This window comes from Phaseolus vulgaris, chromosome 6 (genome assembly GCF_000499845.2).
Source record: "Phaseolus vulgaris cultivar G19833 chromosome 6, P. vulgaris v2.0, whole genome shotgun sequence".
NCBI classification, from domain to species: Eukaryota; Viridiplantae; Streptophyta; class Magnoliopsida; order Fabales; family Fabaceae; genus Phaseolus; species Phaseolus vulgaris.
Genome location: NC_023754.2, coordinates 12,288,853 through 12,307,000, shown reverse-complemented (window position 1 = coordinate 12,307,000; position 18,148 = coordinate 12,288,853). Strand labels below are relative to the sequence as shown.

The following is an 18,148-nucleotide window of genomic DNA, read 5'->3' as shown; positions in this document are numbered from 1 at the left end:
ATAACTGTCAAAACCATTCAACCGGTTAAATCGCAATTTTAACCAATTAAATGTATGTTTTCATAACAGTTTTTTGAAAACCTGTTTTAACTGATTTGGTTGTTCAAATATGCCTTTAACGATAGCTTCTCAAGGTTTATAAAACTAGTCTTCTTTCTAACGTAAAGAGGTTGATGAAACAAAAAAGTTTGATACTCTGATTTGAGATTGATTTTAGAGATTACCAACTTTATGTGAAAAGGTGTTTTACCAAGTTTTAGCAAGATTGCTTTTGAGCTTTATTGTGATTCAAAGAACTGATCAATAGGGTTTCTGGTGTACTGTGATTCCAGGTGTTTTTTAATCCTGTTTAGGTTCTTGTAAATGTTCATATTACTCTCTATAAAACTGTTGTAAATATCCTGTAAAGTCAATGTGATTCTGGCTTGAGGTGTTAGTTGTGTGCAAAAAGGGTGAGTAGGCTTTGTGGGATTCAAAGTCACCTCTTTGTGTTGTGTATGTGTAATTTGTGATTGGTTGCATAGTGAAATACTCAGTGGTTTGACTGAGGACTGGATGTAGCTATTAGATAGAGTGAACCAGTATAAACCTTATGTGTAATTCTCTCTATCTCTTCTCTCTATAACTTTTTGATATTTTCCGCTGTCATAAACAACCAGTTGAATCGTTATTTTAACCGATTATAATTCTGATATCTGTTTTTGTTTGGGAATTTGTTTGGCTTTCTGAATTGCTTTTTTGAGTTTTAAAGTTTCATTTTAAGCAAAGTAATTGTGAAAAGCTTTTGAAAACAATTCAACCTCCTCTTGTTCTAGCCATCAATACTAACAGTCTTCTGTGACCATGTTTTTCCATATCAAAGGGTTCAAGATACTAGCAATGAAACTAACACTCATAACATTCATGATCATTTTTTTTTACTGAAGATCCTCCTATTTTTAGTCAGCCATCACAAGTCATTTTTGTACCTTGTGATAATACTGAAAATACCAGTAATAATAATTGTGAATCAGACATTGAGGTTCCAGAAAAAAAGTTTGTTCTCATATAGATCAAAACTTCAATAAAGATCATGACACAACAAAATTTTGAAACATGTCAACTTGTCTGAATGAGTACCTGTGAATAAAAAGACCACCTGATTATCTAAAAGATTATCATTGTAATCTTAATGTTTCCAATACAACATCAAGAGTTAATTTTCATTTGAATTCTGTTTTGTTTATTAATAATTTATCATCTTCTTACACATATTTTGTTATGTCTCTTTCTTCACGTGTTGAACCAAACACTTATTTTAGAATTGTAAAACATGACTATTGAAGAAAAACTAAAGTCATAGGTTACAAATAGATATTGAAAATAAAATATAAGGCTAATGAAATAGTTGAAAGGTATAAAGCAAAGCTAGTAGCAAGGGGATGGACACAAACAGAAGGCATTGACTATCTTAACACTTTATGTCCAGTAACAATGATGACCACCATAAGGTTGCTTCTATATTTAATTAGGAATTGAAACAATTAAACATAAACAACGTCTTTTTACTTGGACAGTTGAAAGAAGATGTATACATGGTTGCTCCTCCTGAATTGACTTTTATTCAACCAGGACAAGTTTGTAAATTAGAAAAGGCTTTAAATGGCCTTAAGTAAGCCAAAAGAATGTGTTTTGCCAAACTATCATTCTTTTTATAAATGATCATTATTTGTTCATTAATTATTCAGAAAGATCTTTTACAACATTATTGGTGTATGTGGATGATATAGTATTGACAGAAAATGTTAAAGAGTTGATTGAGTGAATCAAGCAAGTCAATCAAACATTCAAAATTAAGGATAATGGGGATTTAAGATGTTTTCTTGTTCTTGAAATAGCAAAAAGTAAGAAAAGGAATGAATCAAAGAAAATATGCACTGAAATTGTTAACAGATGCAGGTCTTTTAGCCTGCAACCTACACTTACTCAAATTGATAATCATGCAAAATTATCTTTTGTTGGAAGTGCTCCTTTCACAAATGTTCAAGTCTATAAAACATTGATTTTGGAAGACTTATGTATCTCACTAATACCCGACCTGACATAACCTTTTATGTGCAACAACTTTCTCAATTTCTTCGTAAACCTGCAATTGCTCACTATAATGCAACAATTAGAATTCTCAACTAAAGGAGCTTCGAGTCTTGGTTCCAACACTTCTACTCATTTAAAAACCTTTTGTGATAGTGATTGGAGCACTTGTAATGATTCAAGACAATCAGTGACTGGTTGTAGTGTGTATCTTGGAAATTCCCTCATATCCTGAAAATCAAAGAAACAAGGAACAATATCAAAAAGTTCATTTGAAGCTGAATATAGGGCAATGACCACTATTACATGTAAAATTCAATAACTAATCTTCTTAAAGATTTCAAAGTTCTTTTTTAGTAACCATCTTTTTTATAGTGACAATGACTCAAAAGATACATTGCACTAAATCTAGTGTTTCATAAGCGTACGAAACACATAGAAATAGATTGTTACATTGTTAGGGAAAAATTGAATGGTCTCATACATTTACTTCTCATTTCTACCACAGAGCAACGAACTAACATTTATATCAAAGTCTTAAGTCCTCAATCTTTCATGAGTATTTATTCCAAGTTGGATCTTATCAATATTTACTCCTCAACTTGCAGGGGCTAACAAAGGATATGGACACAAGACTTATAAAAGGGAACTAATATTAATTTTGTCTTTTCTAATTCTTAGTTGTTTTTCTTTGTACATATGTCTAGCCTTTATTTTGTCTTTTCCTATTCTAGTCTTTGTTGACTCTTTATTTTATATTTTGTCTCTTTAACTACCTAGGATGAATGTACCGCTTGTATATATTCAGTTTGCTTTGATTTAAGTAAGGAAAATAAAATAGAAGAAATATTCTTTCTCGTACCCTTTTTTTTGCCTTCTTTTTTTCTCTTTTGTTTATCTCTGTTCTTTCTTTTTATAATAGTACAAAAATAACTTTGATATATGCAAGATTACCTCAGCAATTCAGTAATATTTCAGTCAGATTGATAAGTGTCCTTCTTTCCAGTAAGAATCATTGAAATTTGAAGCCCTCTACTAAATGCTTCATTAAATAGCAACCGAGTTTGAAACTTTGATACAAATGGAAACCAAGACAAAATGGTTGTTGGCAAGAATACTATTAATCCCATTACATATTCATAAGCTCTGGATAGCTCTTTCACCGAGTCCAATAGTTTAGCTCCTTTCAAGCATACCTTGCATGCTTGTGCAATCTTGAATGTGAAAAAGAAGGGAACATCAGTTTTTTTTGGATGAATGAAACTCTTCCTTAGAAAATTGTGTTAAAGTAAAATATATTGCAATATTTCTTCAATCTGCCCAAGACATGTCAGATAATGGTTTTATTTGGATAATTTTTAGTTTCTAGAAAATTAAGTTCAAATAGGGTCAATTTGACAAAACAGACCAAAAGTTGTTCCTAATTAATGCTTCTAGAACGTGCAAAAGTTTTAACTTACCAGAATAATGGCCCATCCAGAGAGCATGAAGGCAACAATGGCAGCAAACAAATCTGATATGGTGAGTCCACACACCACAAATAATACAGTCATGGCTGCGAAAAAGCCAAGGAAGAGAAGGGCCTTCAGAATACGAAACATGAGCTGAAAGTCGGTGCCAAATCTTCGTCTTGCCATGGATACCAACTGATATATACAGACAGCAGAAAACAAATGAATTAGTACTGCAGAAAAGTGAACTAATTTAACTGTACAGTGCCTAAAATGATCTAAAAGCTCCCTTTATTTTATGAAAATAAATGTTTTATGACTAAAATTTAAACTAGAAGCAAAAAATCACTTTGGTTAATAAGATTTTGTGTCAAGCAAATGATTAGGCTTAAATTGAAGCAGTAGTAGTAGTCTTATACAAAATCACTCTTGATCCCCATTTAGAATTTGTACATACCTTCAATACGATAAGTATTATTATTAGAACTGCCCAAGAAAGTCCAAATACCTACAATGAAAAACCAAAGGTAGTAAGATGGTGCCAACAAAACTTGCAACCGTTAATAGGATTGGAGAATACACAAAAAGAGTTACTCTACCTGCAACTCCTTGTTATGATGAGTGATATCCATGTGGTAGACAATACCATATTGGTACATGAAGAAGCGAAATGCAAGAATAATCTCAAGTATTTTTCCCCTGATATTTGAGTGTTTCATATGTTCATTTTCTTCATCCCACCAAGATTCCCAGCTTTTGTCAGCTGAAGTACCAATACCGCCACGATTCCCCATCCAGCGCTTCCAATCTGGCCAATCATCCACAGTTTTTTGCCAATCAAAGCCAGAAGGATTAAACCAGAAAGGAGCAAACAACCAGGAAGTGGCCAAAAACCACATTGAGATTGTTATGAACAAATAATGATGTGACATGCAATATGACTCCCCATAGACTTCACAAACAATCAATAGCAGAAGTATCTCAAGGCCCTTCACAAAATGACTTCGTGAGTACATCCTGTAGTTTTCAGCAAACGTTGCATGGAAGATAACAAACCCACGACCAGTTGATCTATATTTTGAGCCCCCATGTAAGAGTGTCATTCCATAATAATGAGCTTTTGTTCCAAGCTGGAAAGTAAAGAACACAGGGGCTAGGTGCAGTTGCATGATGATAAAATCACCCAAGGCTGTGCGAAATCCCTTCTCCAAGCCAATCTCCATAACCATGGGCAGCACAAGCAGTAAGCCAAACTGAACAACAGACTGACTTACCAAAGCCTCTTCAAGGGCTTTGCTGTAATGTATGTTTGGACTTTGAAGAATTTCTTTCTCAACACCACTCAAAACCATATATAAACGTCCATATAAGAACACATACACAGTCAACACAATTATCTGAAAAATTCATAACATCCAAATACAGGCATTAGCATAAGTCCATTTTAAACACCAAAAGGAGAGACATGTGCTTTTCTATTTAGTTGTCTGGTAATATCTGTAATTGTATTGTACATTCTAGTTTTCCAATATTTCACCACTATACAAAATTAAGTTGTTGTCATAGATTTCTTTAAAAATTTAGGAATGTTCCCATATCTAATATCAGATTAAGATATGTGATTTTGATAAAAAGATACACCTTTTGCTATCTTCCACTTTCAAAAGGTCAACACAATCTCAAATGAGCCTGAATTAAACTAAAGAGAAAACCCTCAGTTTTTCCTTCAAAGTTACATGCTGGTATGCCCATCAAAAGTGTTGGTTGCCAAATCAATCTTTCAAGGATTTAAATTGTCACCAAATTATTTCCACAAGGATCTAAAATGTCACTATATAGGTCCATGTGGAAGACTAAATTGTTGACTAAACAAATTTTTGAAAGACTAAACATTAGAGCAAGGCTACTCTAATATTTAGTCACCAATTTTTTTTAGGACTATATATCGCCAATTTAAGGTTTCTCTAAACTAAATGAACCACACACATTAAATACTTATTAAGCATTGTCTACACTCCTTGTTTTTATGTAATACACGGGTCTTGGCACAAAGTGCTTAAATTAAGCCTCAAGAAATCACTCATTTCATGAAAAATTGTAGATAGATTTCTATCCACATATCTTAAACTATCCAATAAGATCCCCAAAATGAGATTTAACCAATTACCATGCTACTGAAGTAGACACCAACTGTTGTGAAGTAGAATGACAACATTCTGTAGAAGTCAAATCGTTGTCCAAGTCGATAAACATCCCGGCTAAGTGATTGTTCTCCATTTCCATTTGCAACCTTGGCATCAAATAGGGATATCTGATTCATGCCCACATCACGCCCCTTACCTAGTTGTATGTATTCATGTTGTGTGATAAATCCTTGACGTAGAGTTGAATTGAACCCTGAGAATGTCAAGCATAATTAGTCAAAAATTCCAACAAACATAAATCACCAATGTGAATTTGAATTGAAAGCAGAATTAGTTGAAAATTTAGATCCGTAGGGTAGCAATTACTATTAGTACCTGCAAATATATCTTCACTTAAGTTTATAACTTTTGATGCTTTGCTTAAGCCACCTCTTGTTATGTGGAAGATTCGGTCAAATATATCAGGATGACCATAATGAAACCGGACCCTGCAAATTCAGAAATGTGGTTTACTTAACTGGAGTAAAAAAAAAAGGTTAGTTCATAGAGAATAAAGCAAGACTGTCCTATTCTTGAATTAAATTCAGTTGCAGCACAGAGTAGTGACATGTCTGTGCTCTGTTCATGTTTCAAGCCTAAAGGGATTTTTGTGGGAAAGTAAATAAATAATAAATCAAACCCTTTCTTGTACATTAACTAAGCGGAGGAAACAAAATAGAGAATAAGGTAAAAGGTACAAAAGCTGTGAAAACAATATGAAAATCCCAGGGGACTATTATACTTACAGTCAGTATCACAAGACAAAAAAATTGAGACTAACCTTAATGGATTTGCCAAAATTCTTTGGCCAATGGTGACAAAACTTGTCTCCTGGTTTGACATAAACCAAGCAAGTGAAGAAACACTGCAAAATAAGAAACAGTGGAAAGAAATAGATGAAATATATTTCTGAGATATCTTACAAATGTGATTACAGTCTCTATTTATAGACTGTTTTACAACCTAATTAAAGAAAGAAATAATAGGCAATGAAAGCCAGAAATAATGAGTGTTTAAAGCTGTACAAATCAAATAAAATCAAATCACTAACAAATCTATCCTAATAAATATAAAATGGAATCTGCACTTAATTATAACATAATTCTCTTGATTATGCAACACTCCCCCTCAAGTTGGTGAATGTATATCTATCATTCCCAACTTGCAAGTAAGATCTTCGAATTGTTTTGTGGGAAGTCCCTTAGTAAACATATCTGCCAATTGGAGTCTTGAAGGGATGTACTCAGTGGCTATAAGACCATCATCCAACTTCTCTTTAATAAAGGGTCGGTCTATCTCTACGTGCTTTGTTCGATCATGTTAAACTGGATTGTATGCAATACTGATAGCGGACTTATTAGCACATGCCAAACCCATAGGAGCTTCATATTTTATTTTTAGGTCATCAAGTATGATCTTCATCCATAAGAGTTCACACACCCCTTGAGCCAGGGCTCTAAATTCTGCCTTTGCACTTGATCTTGCAACTACATTTTGCTTCTTGCTCCTCCATGTCACCAGATTTCCACCCAAGAACATGCAGTAGCCTGTGGTGGATCCTGCATAGTCAGCATCAGTATATACTTTCATGGATAAGTTTTCCCCCTTTTTGAATAGCAATCCTTTTCCTGGAGAGGCTTTTAAGTACTAAATAATTTTATCTACTGCCTGGAAGTGTCTTTCTCTTGGATCATGCATAAATTGACTAACCACACCAACTGCATAGGCTATATCTGGCCTAGTGTGTGAAAGATAAATGAGTTTTCCCACAAGTCTTTGATATTGTGTCTTCTCCACTTTTGGGTTTTCCTCATCATTCCAATCCTATGATTTTGCTCTATTGGCACTCCAGTGGGCTTACAACCCAACTTACCAATCTCCTTGAGAAGATCAAGGATGTATTTCCTTTGAGAAATAAAGATGCCCTGTCTCGAGTAAGCAACCTCTATCCCAAGGAAGTACTTCAGCTTCCCAAGATCCTTCATTTCAAATTGAGCAGCTAGTCTCTCCCTCAAATTTTGTTTTTCAATCTCATCATCACCTGTAATAATCATATCATCTACATAGACCAAAAGTAGAGTGAGTTTATCATTCTGAGAATGTTTTATAAACAGAGTATGGTCACCTTGGCTTTGTCAGTACCCCAAAGATACCATAGCTTGAGTAAACCTTCCAAACCAAGCACGAGGTGATTGTTTAAGACCATATAGGGCCTTCTTAAGTCTGCACGCCTTATTCCCTTCATTAACAATACCATAACCAGGTGGAATCGCCATGTATACTTCTTCCTCCAAGCTTCCATGCAAGAAGACATTTTTAACATCAAATTGATGCATTGCCCAACCAAAGTGTGCTGCCAGGGAGAGAATAATCCTGACGGTATTCATTTTTGCCACTGGAGCAAAAGTCTCCTCATAATCGATCCCATAGGTTTGAGTGTACCCTTTTGCAACCAACCTTGCTTTATACCGATCCAGTGTGCCATCAGACTTATACTTAACTGTGTATATCCACCTACAACCCACTGCTTTCTTATCTTTTGGTCTCTCTACAATCTCCCAAGTCTCATTCCTTTCTAATGCGCTCATTTCTTCATTCATGGCTCGAATCCTGTTCTCATCTTTTAAGGCTTCTTGTACCGATGTAGGGATTTTGATAGAATCAATAGTTGAAAGAAAACTCTAGTGCTGCATAGAAAGTTTTTCTGTAGACACAAATTGGGATATAGGATATTTGGCACAAGATCTTTTTTCTTTTCTCAAGGCAATAGGTAAATCATTTAGGTTAGGTTCAAAAGCAGTATTTAAGGTGTCCTCAATAGTCTCACTGGTATGAGTTCTTACCTCCGATTCAGACAATTGAAGTTGTTGTTCGACCAGGAAGGGTTCTTGTTGCCTTCGCTGATATTGTTTTCCAAAATATTTGTCTTCATTATTCTTCTCTGGTAATGATGTTGGTGCAGGGTCTTTGTCATCCTCCCTAAGAACGAAATCCTGCAACAAAGGAAAAGGTGGCAACTCAAGGTCCTCAGCTTCTTGAATACTCTCCCCCTGAAGATGAGAACTAGGAAAGAAAGACTCTGTTTCATGGAAGGTGACATCTTTGGAAATATAAACTTTACGACTTTGAGGATGATAACATTTGTACCCCTTTTTGTTGGGAGCATAACCGATGAAGACACATTTGATGGCATGAGGATCTAACTTACCCCGATAAGGACTATGAACATGGACAAAAGCAGGACAACCAAAGACACGATTCTGAAGACTATTCAACATAGGAATAGAAGGATAGAATGTGGTCATAACCTGAATAGGAGTAACACCCTCTAGAACCCGAGAGGGTAATCTATTAATCAAATAAGTGGCAGTCAGGACTGCTTCCCCCAGTAAGATCTAGGAACAGATGTTTGGAAAAGTAAAGCTTGAGTAACCTCAAGGAGATGACGATTTTTCCTTTCAGCAACCCCATTTTGTTGAGGAGTGTCCACACAGGTTAATTCATGAACAACTCCTTTTTCCTCAAGGAACTTGGAAAGGTTATGGTTCACATATTCTCTTCCATTATCAAAACGCAATCTCTTAATTGGACTTTCAAATTGTGTTTGAATCATTCTGTAAAACTTTACAAACAAGTGAAAAACTTCAGACTTATCTTTCATGAGGAATATCCAAGTAACCCGAGTACAATCATCAATAAATGAAACAAACCATTTTGCACCCGAGATATTAGGAATAGGTGAAGGGCCCCATACATCTGAATGAATAAGATCAAAAGGTTTAGAACTTTTATTACCATTGGGAGGAAAAGTTGTCCGATGGTGTTTAGCAAACTGACAAACATCACAATGAAATGACTCAGCAGACACTTTTGTAAATAAAACAGGGAATAAGGACTTTAGGGTACTAAATGGAGGATGACCAAGACGTCTGTGTTGAAGCCATATCTGAGAGGATGACCAAGATTCACGACCTTGCAGAAGATTAGAAGTGTGTGCCTGTAGTCTAGCACCCTTTTTACTTTCTTCATGCTGTAAATAATATAACCCGCCCTGCTCTTTAGCAATTCCAATAGTCTTCCCCGTGGCAAGATCCTGAAAAACACAATGGGAAGGGAAAAATACCACTGCACAATTTAAATCTTGGGTAATCTTTTGAATAGACAAGAGGTTATTGGATAGTTTGGGAACATGAAGCACATTTTTTAAAGGAAATGAAGGTTGAAGGTGAATGTTACCACGACCATTAATGGGGGTAGTGGAACCATTAGCAACAGTAATATATGGCTTACCGGATAAAGTAGTGTAGGATGAAAAAGAAGAGGAATGAGGTGTCATATTATCAGTAGCACCAGAGTCTATAATCCAGATATTTTCAGTACTAGAAGCATTAAAGGATAAAAAACTAGAACTCTTACCACTCATAGTAAAGGAACAATAGCTAGATGGCTTACTAAGGGAGTCCATGAGAGTTCAAAACCAACTGAGTTTTTCAGATTGGCAAAATTTGATCCTGGTCACACACAAAAAAATCCGCCGGAAAATTTTTCCGGTGGCGGTTTCCGGCGGCCGACGGCGGTTTCCGGTGAACAGTGGCAGTTCCGGCGAGCGGTGCAGTTTCCGGCGAGCGACGACAGTGGTGGTCGACGGTGGTCAATGGCGGTGGCAGTAACGGTCAATGGTGCAAGGTGGTGGTGGTGGTCAATGGAGAAAGGATAAGGAAAATAGAAAGTTGCAGCAATGAAGGCTTCCAAAAAAAAAAAAAATTGCAGCAATGAAGGTGTCAAGGAAAATGATTACAGCAATGGAGGCTGTCAAGGAAAATGATTACAGCAATGAAGGCCAAAAAAAAATAAAAATTGCGGAAGCAGAGTCTCCTAGATCAGGAGCTCTGATACCAAGTGGAAAGGAATAGATGAAATATATTTCTGAGATATCTTACAAATGTGATTACAGTCTCTATTTATAGACTGTTTTACAACCTAATTAAAGAAAGAAATAATAGGCAATGAAAGCCAAGAAATAATGAGTGTTTAAAGCTGTACAAATCAAATAAAATCAAATCACTAACAAATCTGTCCTAATAAATATAAAATGGAATCTGCACTTAATTATAATATAATTCTCCTGATTATGCAACAGAAACAGATAAGCATATATAACTTGTACCAATTCAAGTTTGATGACATAGAAGTATATATTTTCTTGATCATGAAAAATTAATTCAAACAAAACTTAATATTAGATATTGTGACAACACATACCTTCCGGTAAATATATGCTCCCTTATACCCAATATGGTGGGTTTCCGTCTCCCACCACGTCGGAATTCTTCCAATACATTTCGCATTTTAAAAGCTTCTTCATAGTAGTTATCCTTAACAGAAGAAACAATGAATTAGGGAGGAGCATTGAGTTATACAGAAAGTGCTACTTAATTTGTATTAAATTGAAGTCCCCGGAAAAGTTACCTGATTCATGTCTATGGTTTGCAAGGCTTCTCCACGAGTAAATACAATGGCATGATTTTGGTTTTCAGGTTTCCCTTCACCAATTCCTGTTGGAGGACCAGGTAGCTTGATGCGATATATTTCCTAGTAATGCAATACCGAATAATTTGAACTAAATGTAAGGCTATTCATAACGGCAAACCAACTTAACATGAAATGAGCAATGTGTGCACAATATCAAACTATTTCATCATATAGTTAGGCACAACAGTAACACAATAGAAAACCTCTTCAGTTTATACTTTATACCATGCAAATAGTAGCACATAACATTCTTTAGTTTGACACCCTAATAATATTCTTATAGAATTATAGTAGCTGTAATCATATCTTTCCATTTGCTTCAGCTCTAAAGTATCTGCTCCATATTTATTTCTCCATTGTTAAAGAAGTGGTTACTTAACTGTTGGATAAAAACAACTTAAATTGCTCCTTTTAGTTGAATTTCTGTCTACTTTCAATCTTTTATTTTCAACAATTCAAGAATTCCATTCTCCATACATTTGAATTAAATCTTTTAAAATATGTGGCTTTATGTAAAGAGGATAGAAGAGAAATAAAGAATGAAAAAACTAATACTAACTTATACGCATTACAAAGTATTGATGTGCTGCTATGTTCATAAAAACTAGAGCGCTAACCTTTATTTACACTATTTATGACCATAAGTAAATTAGGAAAACGAATCATTATAAGATAGGAAAATATAGGAATCAATCCTAAGAGATAATGAGAATTCGCTAAAATTCATCTTAAAGGATAATATTAAGCTATAATAAGATATTTTCATATAATTCTAAAATCTAGATTCCAAAGCTTCAAAGAGATAAACCCAGGAGTGTTACGACAGCTTTCCCCATTGCCAACAATGACTAAACGCATTCTACCCATTGCCTCCAACCACTTCAAGATCCTATAATCTACAAATCAAACTAAAAAGTCACACAAGCATGTGGTTGTCACATGTTAGATGCATTAATTGTCTGTCCACTATTGGATTGAGCGCTAATCATTAGGCCAAAAACTATTAGTCAAGGTGTAACTCTTTCTACTTAAGAGCGTAATAGCCTAAGAATTACAATTCGATTGTAACTTGGTTCACTTAGCCCACACTATGGAACAGTTGATGTCACCTGCAACAATCTTTCCCTCAGCAATTGCCTCGCTGGAAACAATTAATGCTACCTGCAACAATCTCCCCTTAGCAATTGTCTATTTGGAATCGAACTCATGACTTTGACTTTGATACTGTTAGATATAATTAGATACTATGAGATATTATAGATATTGTTAGACATTTCATATTTATGTAATGGGCTTAACCCATATGTTTCTTTTCCTATATAAACATAACCCTATGTGTTCTATATACACAAGGGATTTACCCTATTTTTTCTTTTCCTTTAATATGGTATCTAGAGCATAGGGTTAGGATTCAAATTTTATTAGTGAACCCATTGTTCAATGGAATTTTCCAGCCACCGCCTTGCCGGAGCCGCCGCCGAAATCGCTGTTGAAGCCTTCATCTTTGATGTTGAAAATGAAGCTTTGATGCCTCCAAATCTGGGAAAAGAACTTGATGCCCGTGCTGCTGTGTTTGGGGCTTAGTTCAAGGTACTTTAGTATTTGTAAAATTTATTCTTAATCCAAAGCACAGCTGAATCAATCTGGTTTTGAAAATGAAAAGTGTTTTTCTAAGCTAAGTGAAAAACAACCAATTGATTTCTCGGTTTAGTCGATTGTTTTACACCCAGCTTGTTTGGAGGGTTTTCAAACTGTTTTTGACTTGATTGACTAACTGTCAAAACCAATTCAACCGGTTAAAACGACATTTCAACCGGTTGATTTTTGAATTTCTTAACAGTTTTTCAAAAACCTATTAAATTTGTTTTCAGTTGATTTGAAACTGTTTTGGCTCGTGTTTAACTGCCTAAAACGGCTAGTTTGAAGAGCTATAAAATTGGGTTACTCTCCATATTTGAATATACAGAAAGAGAGATTAAGAAACTATTTTGAGAGAGATTTGATTCAAGCTTAGCAAGATTGCCTAAGGCTGTGCAATTGGTTCAAGAAGTGAATTAGGAGCTCTGTGATTTCCTGTACACCAAGTGTAATATGTTCCTTCTATTCTTGTAATTGTTTTTCTTTTTGTATATTTGTAAAACAGTAAATCTGTAAGGTCAGAGGTTGTTCTGACTGTGTTTGTGTGAAAAGGCAAAGAGGGTGTGTGTTCTTGTGTGATTAAGATCACCTCTTTGTAGTGTTGTGTGATTGTAATCTGTTGTTGGTTACTTAGTGAAATACCCAAAGGTTTTCTAGGGATTGGATGTAACTCTGGTAAGGAGTGAACCAGTATAATTGATTGTGTGAAATTTCTCTCTCTCTCACTTATTACAAACTGTTTGATGTGGTTTTTGTCTCTAGTGCTATAAACAACCGATTAAATCGAAATTTCAACCGATTGTTTTTCTGCAAACAGTTTTACCAGCTTTGATTTCTTGGCTTCCCTGATTGCTCTTTCTGTAATTCTTCATAAATCTTCATTATTAGCTAACATTTGCGAAAATTGTGTTAAACAATTCACCCCTTGTTGTTTAGGTCATTAATTCTTACATTTGCTATTGCCGCCAATTGATCGGGGACTGGATTCGTCCTTATCCTCTATGGCTTCTTCCGCTGCCACTATGGCTTCTTCTGCTGTCGCTGCCACTGTGGCTTCTTCCGCTGTCGCTTCCACTGTGGCTTCTTCCGCTGTCATTATGTCGGATCCGTCTATTTATACTAATTATGTCAATGTTCATCTCTCCATTGACAAATTGGATGAAACAAATTATGACACTGGGTCATTAGATATTAAATTATGGCTTAAGAGTCAAAGTTATGTTGATCATCTTACCCATCCTAATGTTGCTGAAAATGAGGTTTCCCGTTGGTTGAAAATTGATGCTCAATTATGCATTGGTATCAAATCTACTATTCACAAAAAGGATATAAATATTTCTCACCTTTTTTAAATCGTTATTTTATTTCAGCATATGTCACCTTCAATGAATCTTCCCTTTATTTTAAGTCTTGTCCTTCTTCTATGTCGTCATCTAATCAAGTTACTATTCCTCTTGTTGTGCCTAGTGCACCTAACGATTCACCACCGCCACCAACTCTTCAGGTGTATAGTCATCATCAAACGTCTCATCGTTCATCAACTAATTCTCTTTTGGTGCCAACACCTCATCCCCCTCCAGCTCTGAGAGTTGAACCTCCAGCAGTTGAACCTACTTCCTATTTCTATTCGTAAAGGTATACGTTCTACTCGTAATCCCTCTTCACATTATACTGCTTTGAGTTACCATAGACTATCTCAACCCTTTTATACCTGCCTTTCGTCTATTTGTTTTGTATCCATTCCAAAATCTGTAAGTAATGCCTTAGCTCATCATGGTTGGCGTCAGGCCATGCTTGATGAAATGAATGTGCTTCAGAATAATGGAACTTGGGAACTTGTTCCTTTACAAACTAGGAAATCTCTTGTTGGTTGCAGTGGAATTTTGCTATCAAAGTAGGTCCTGATGGTACTATTGATCGTCTCAAGGCTCGTCTTGTGGCTAAGAGTTATACCCAAATTTTTTGTTTAGACTATGGTGATACTTTTTCTCCAATGGCAAAGATGGCTTTTGTTCGCTTATTCATAGCTATGGCTACTCTTCAACAATGGCCTCTTTATCAACTAGAATGCAAAAATGCTTTTCTTAATGGGGATTTGTAGGAAGAAATTTATATGGAACAACCACCGAGTTTTGTTGCTCATGGGGAGTCTCATGGATTGGTATGTCGTCTTCGCAAATCCTTATATGGCCTCAAGCAGTCTCCTAGGACTTAGTTTGGAAAATTTAGCAATGTTGTTCAACAGTTTGGTATGACTCGCAGTGAAGCAGATCATTCAGTTTATTATTGTCATGCGAGTGTTGGGTGTATCTACCTTGTAGTATATGTTGATGACATTGTTCTTACAGGCAGTGATCATCATGGCATCTCACAAGTAAAACAACACCTTAAGTTTGGTAAGTCAATTTCTTAATTCTCCATGTGAAGATCATTGGAATGCAATCATTCGTATAGTGAAGTACATTAAAGGCTATCATGGAAAAGGTTTGTTATACGGTCATAATAACCATACTAAAGTCGTTTGTTATTTAGATGCTAATTGGGCAGGATCTCCATCTGATAGAAGATCAACTTCCGGTTATTGTGTGTCCATTGGTGATAACTTGATCTCTTAGAATAGCAAGAAACAAAGTGTTGTGGCGAGATCTAGTGCATAAGCAGAATATAGAGCTATGGCCTTGGCTACTTGTGAGCTTATTTGGCTTAAACAGTCACTTAAAAAACTAAACATATTGAGATTAATTGTCATTTCATTCGAGAAAAGATCATATCGAGAGATATGAAGACTGAATTTGTTAATTCAAATAATCAATTAGCAGATATTTTTACTAAACCCTTACGAGGGTCTAGGATTGATTACTATTAAGAAGTGAACTTTAAGTCTAACTCAACCTCATAAAACTGGCTTATGATGAGGTTTGCACCCACTTATATATTATGAAATTTCCTAATCTCTAGTCGATGTGGGATCTCCAGCACACTCCCTCACGCGGTGTGCTGAGGAGGTAGTTTTGGTAGTGGCTAGTCTCACAGGGCAGAAATGCACTGCTTCTTTTATATATATTTTTTTTTCAGTTTAACTTTTGATATTTCCTGCAATTTTCAATGTAATCATTGCTTATTCTCTGAATTTCTTGATATCATTCTTATCATAATTTCAGTATCTATAACATACCTAGCATAATTTCTTATTGGTTGAGCATTAAAAAAATTACACTGGCAGACAATAGATATTAAATTCCATTAAATATGGAAAAAACACAGCTCGCAATAAATCATGAAACAAGGATGTTTTGTCCGTACCTGATCATACTTGTCCCCTCCCTTGACAAGAACAGAGTAATAAACATTCTGAGATTTTCCATCTTTTGTCTCTTCTGTTTTATCTATGTAAGCAACACGAAGGGCTGAATTCCTGCATGGAATGTTCCATTTTTCCATTCAATCCCATTGTTGTTTTACAAATACAAGAACTAATAAAAGTTGAGCAACTGGTTGTATTGACTCACGTTAACATCAGATTGAGAATGTTATTATAGCAGCTTCTGTCTCTAGGATTTTTGGACTTCTTCTGAGAACCATACACTTGACAAGAAACAACATAGGTGAACTTTAAATCAGCCATAGCTTGTGCATCTTCGAGAAGCTTCTTATTTGTTTCATAAGAATACATTCTCCGGTAGCCTTCAGAGAGAGCTGCAAGAGAAAAGACGTGTATTTCATCTATAAATGAAAGGCTTCTGCATATCTCAGAATTTTAACTTGAACGCAGTATGCAAATAGAGAAATAACCATTGTCTCCCGCAGACTCGATGAAGCATTGAAGGATCAAAGCTTGCCAATAGTACATCATTCCTCTCACTAACAAAAACAAGAAGTTGAAAAACAACATTTAAATTGGAATGAATATTAAAATCTAGCAATGAAAATACTGTTCATTACTATCAAGACCTGTTCGATAGAGTGTCTGCCCTCTGTAAGATGCCCACTGGCGCATTAACTCTTCCTTGTCTTCTTCAAGATCTTCACTTTTTAGTCGTTCATGGAAATTGGCCCATTCATCTACAGTACATTAGTTTCAGTCAGTAAATGAGTGCACATATACAAGAGGAACAGAAATAAAAGTAAGCATATAAAAATACTCACCAGGATATATCTTGGTTAGGTAGAATAAAATTGATATCCCATCTTCATTTTCCTTATTGAGTTCTTCATCAGAATATAGAACATCTTCTTTGAAATAGGGTGTCAGAACACTGAAGCAATATTCAGATAAGTTACATTTCACAGTAGTATGAGGGAAATTAGTTAGGATATTAACACTAATGTTAAAAGTTTAGCATTATTCGAATATGCTGTGAAGTGTATTTAGGTTTTACGTTTGATAGTTCGGCCAGATATTAGTTAATTTGTCACCTTAGTACAACAACCAATAAATAACAGAGCATGTGGTTAGGTTTAAGCACAACTTCTCCAATAATTCTCTCAGCAAAAGTAAACAATCATCCATATTTGGGAAAGTCAACAAATAGATACTTCGATGCAGCCATAATAAATGAGGTGTCAACATGTAGTGCTAACCTAGTTAGGATTATAACTTGTATAGTGATGCAATAACCTTTTTATCTTGATTTAAAAGGAAACAATAAAGAGAAATAGTAATGAAAAAGGACATTTGATTAGTATCTAAATATGCTCTTATACCATATTACAAAGTGGACTTTAAGCCTAACTCAACCCCATAAAACCGGCTCATGGGGTGAGGTTTGCACCCACTTATATACAATGAAATATTCCCATCTCTAGTGACAGCTCGTGCGTGGGATAACGCCTGATAACGGTGGCACGATAGGCCCAACAAACAGTCACTAGGATAGGCTTTAAATGCCTCTGATACCAAGTTGAAATAAATAGATGAAATGTATTTTTGATGTATTTGATAAATGTGATTACAGTCTCTATTTATACACTGTTTTACAACTTAATTAAGTAAAGAAATAATAGGTAATGAAAGCCAAAAATAATGGGTGTTTAAAGCTGTACAAATAAAATAAAATAAAATCACTAACAAATTTGTCCTAATAAATATAGAATGGAATCTGCACTTAACTACAGCATAATTCTCTTGATTATGCAACAGGTTTAGTAGACATTGTGCACACACAACAATTCATCCATCACTTCAACACAAAATAGAGTATACCAATGTGTTTATTATACACTGAATCAGAAAACCTGTAAGATAGAAACTCCCAAAAGTGTCCAAAACCTCCT

General features: G+C 35.2%; 1 protein-coding gene across 4 annotated transcripts in view; it reads right to left on the bottom strand.

The window, feature by feature from the left end:
• Positions 1 to 1,922: 1,922 nt before the first annotated feature.
• The window catches only part of LOC137831123 (callose synthase 7-like), a 43,436-nt gene continuing 27,210 nt past the window's right edge, over positions 1,923 to 18,148 (bottom strand). For 3 of the 4 annotated variants that reach the window (XM_068638665.1, XM_068638667.1, XM_068638666.1), the window contains 15 exons: positions 17,021 to 17,130; positions 16,826 to 16,936; positions 16,667 to 16,735; positions 16,384 to 16,570; positions 16,178 to 16,289; positions 11,174 to 11,296; positions 10,967 to 11,079; positions 6,486 to 6,569; positions 6,041 to 6,153; positions 5,689 to 5,918; positions 4,121 to 4,918; positions 3,979 to 4,029; positions 3,531 to 3,716; positions 3,025 to 3,284; positions 1,923 to 2,301 (listed from right to left, as the gene is read on the bottom strand). In XM_068638665.1, the coding sequence (XP_068494766.1) occupies positions 3,045 to 3,284; positions 3,531 to 3,716; positions 3,979 to 4,029; positions 4,121 to 4,918; positions 5,689 to 5,918; positions 6,041 to 6,153; positions 6,486 to 6,569; positions 10,967 to 11,079; positions 11,174 to 11,296; positions 16,178 to 16,289; positions 16,384 to 16,570; positions 16,667 to 16,735; positions 16,826 to 16,936; positions 17,021 to 17,130 (2,527 nt within the window). In that variant the 3' untranslated portion in view covers positions 1,923 to 2,301; positions 3,025 to 3,044. Of the gene's footprint in view, positions 2,302 to 3,024; positions 3,285 to 3,530; positions 3,717 to 3,978; positions 4,030 to 4,115; positions 4,919 to 5,688; positions 5,919 to 6,040; positions 6,154 to 6,485; positions 6,570 to 10,966; positions 11,080 to 11,173; positions 11,297 to 16,177; positions 16,290 to 16,383; positions 16,571 to 16,666; positions 16,736 to 16,825; positions 16,937 to 17,020; positions 17,131 to 18,148 lie in introns of those variants that run through there. The other variant, XR_011084342.1, reaches the window with a different exon arrangement.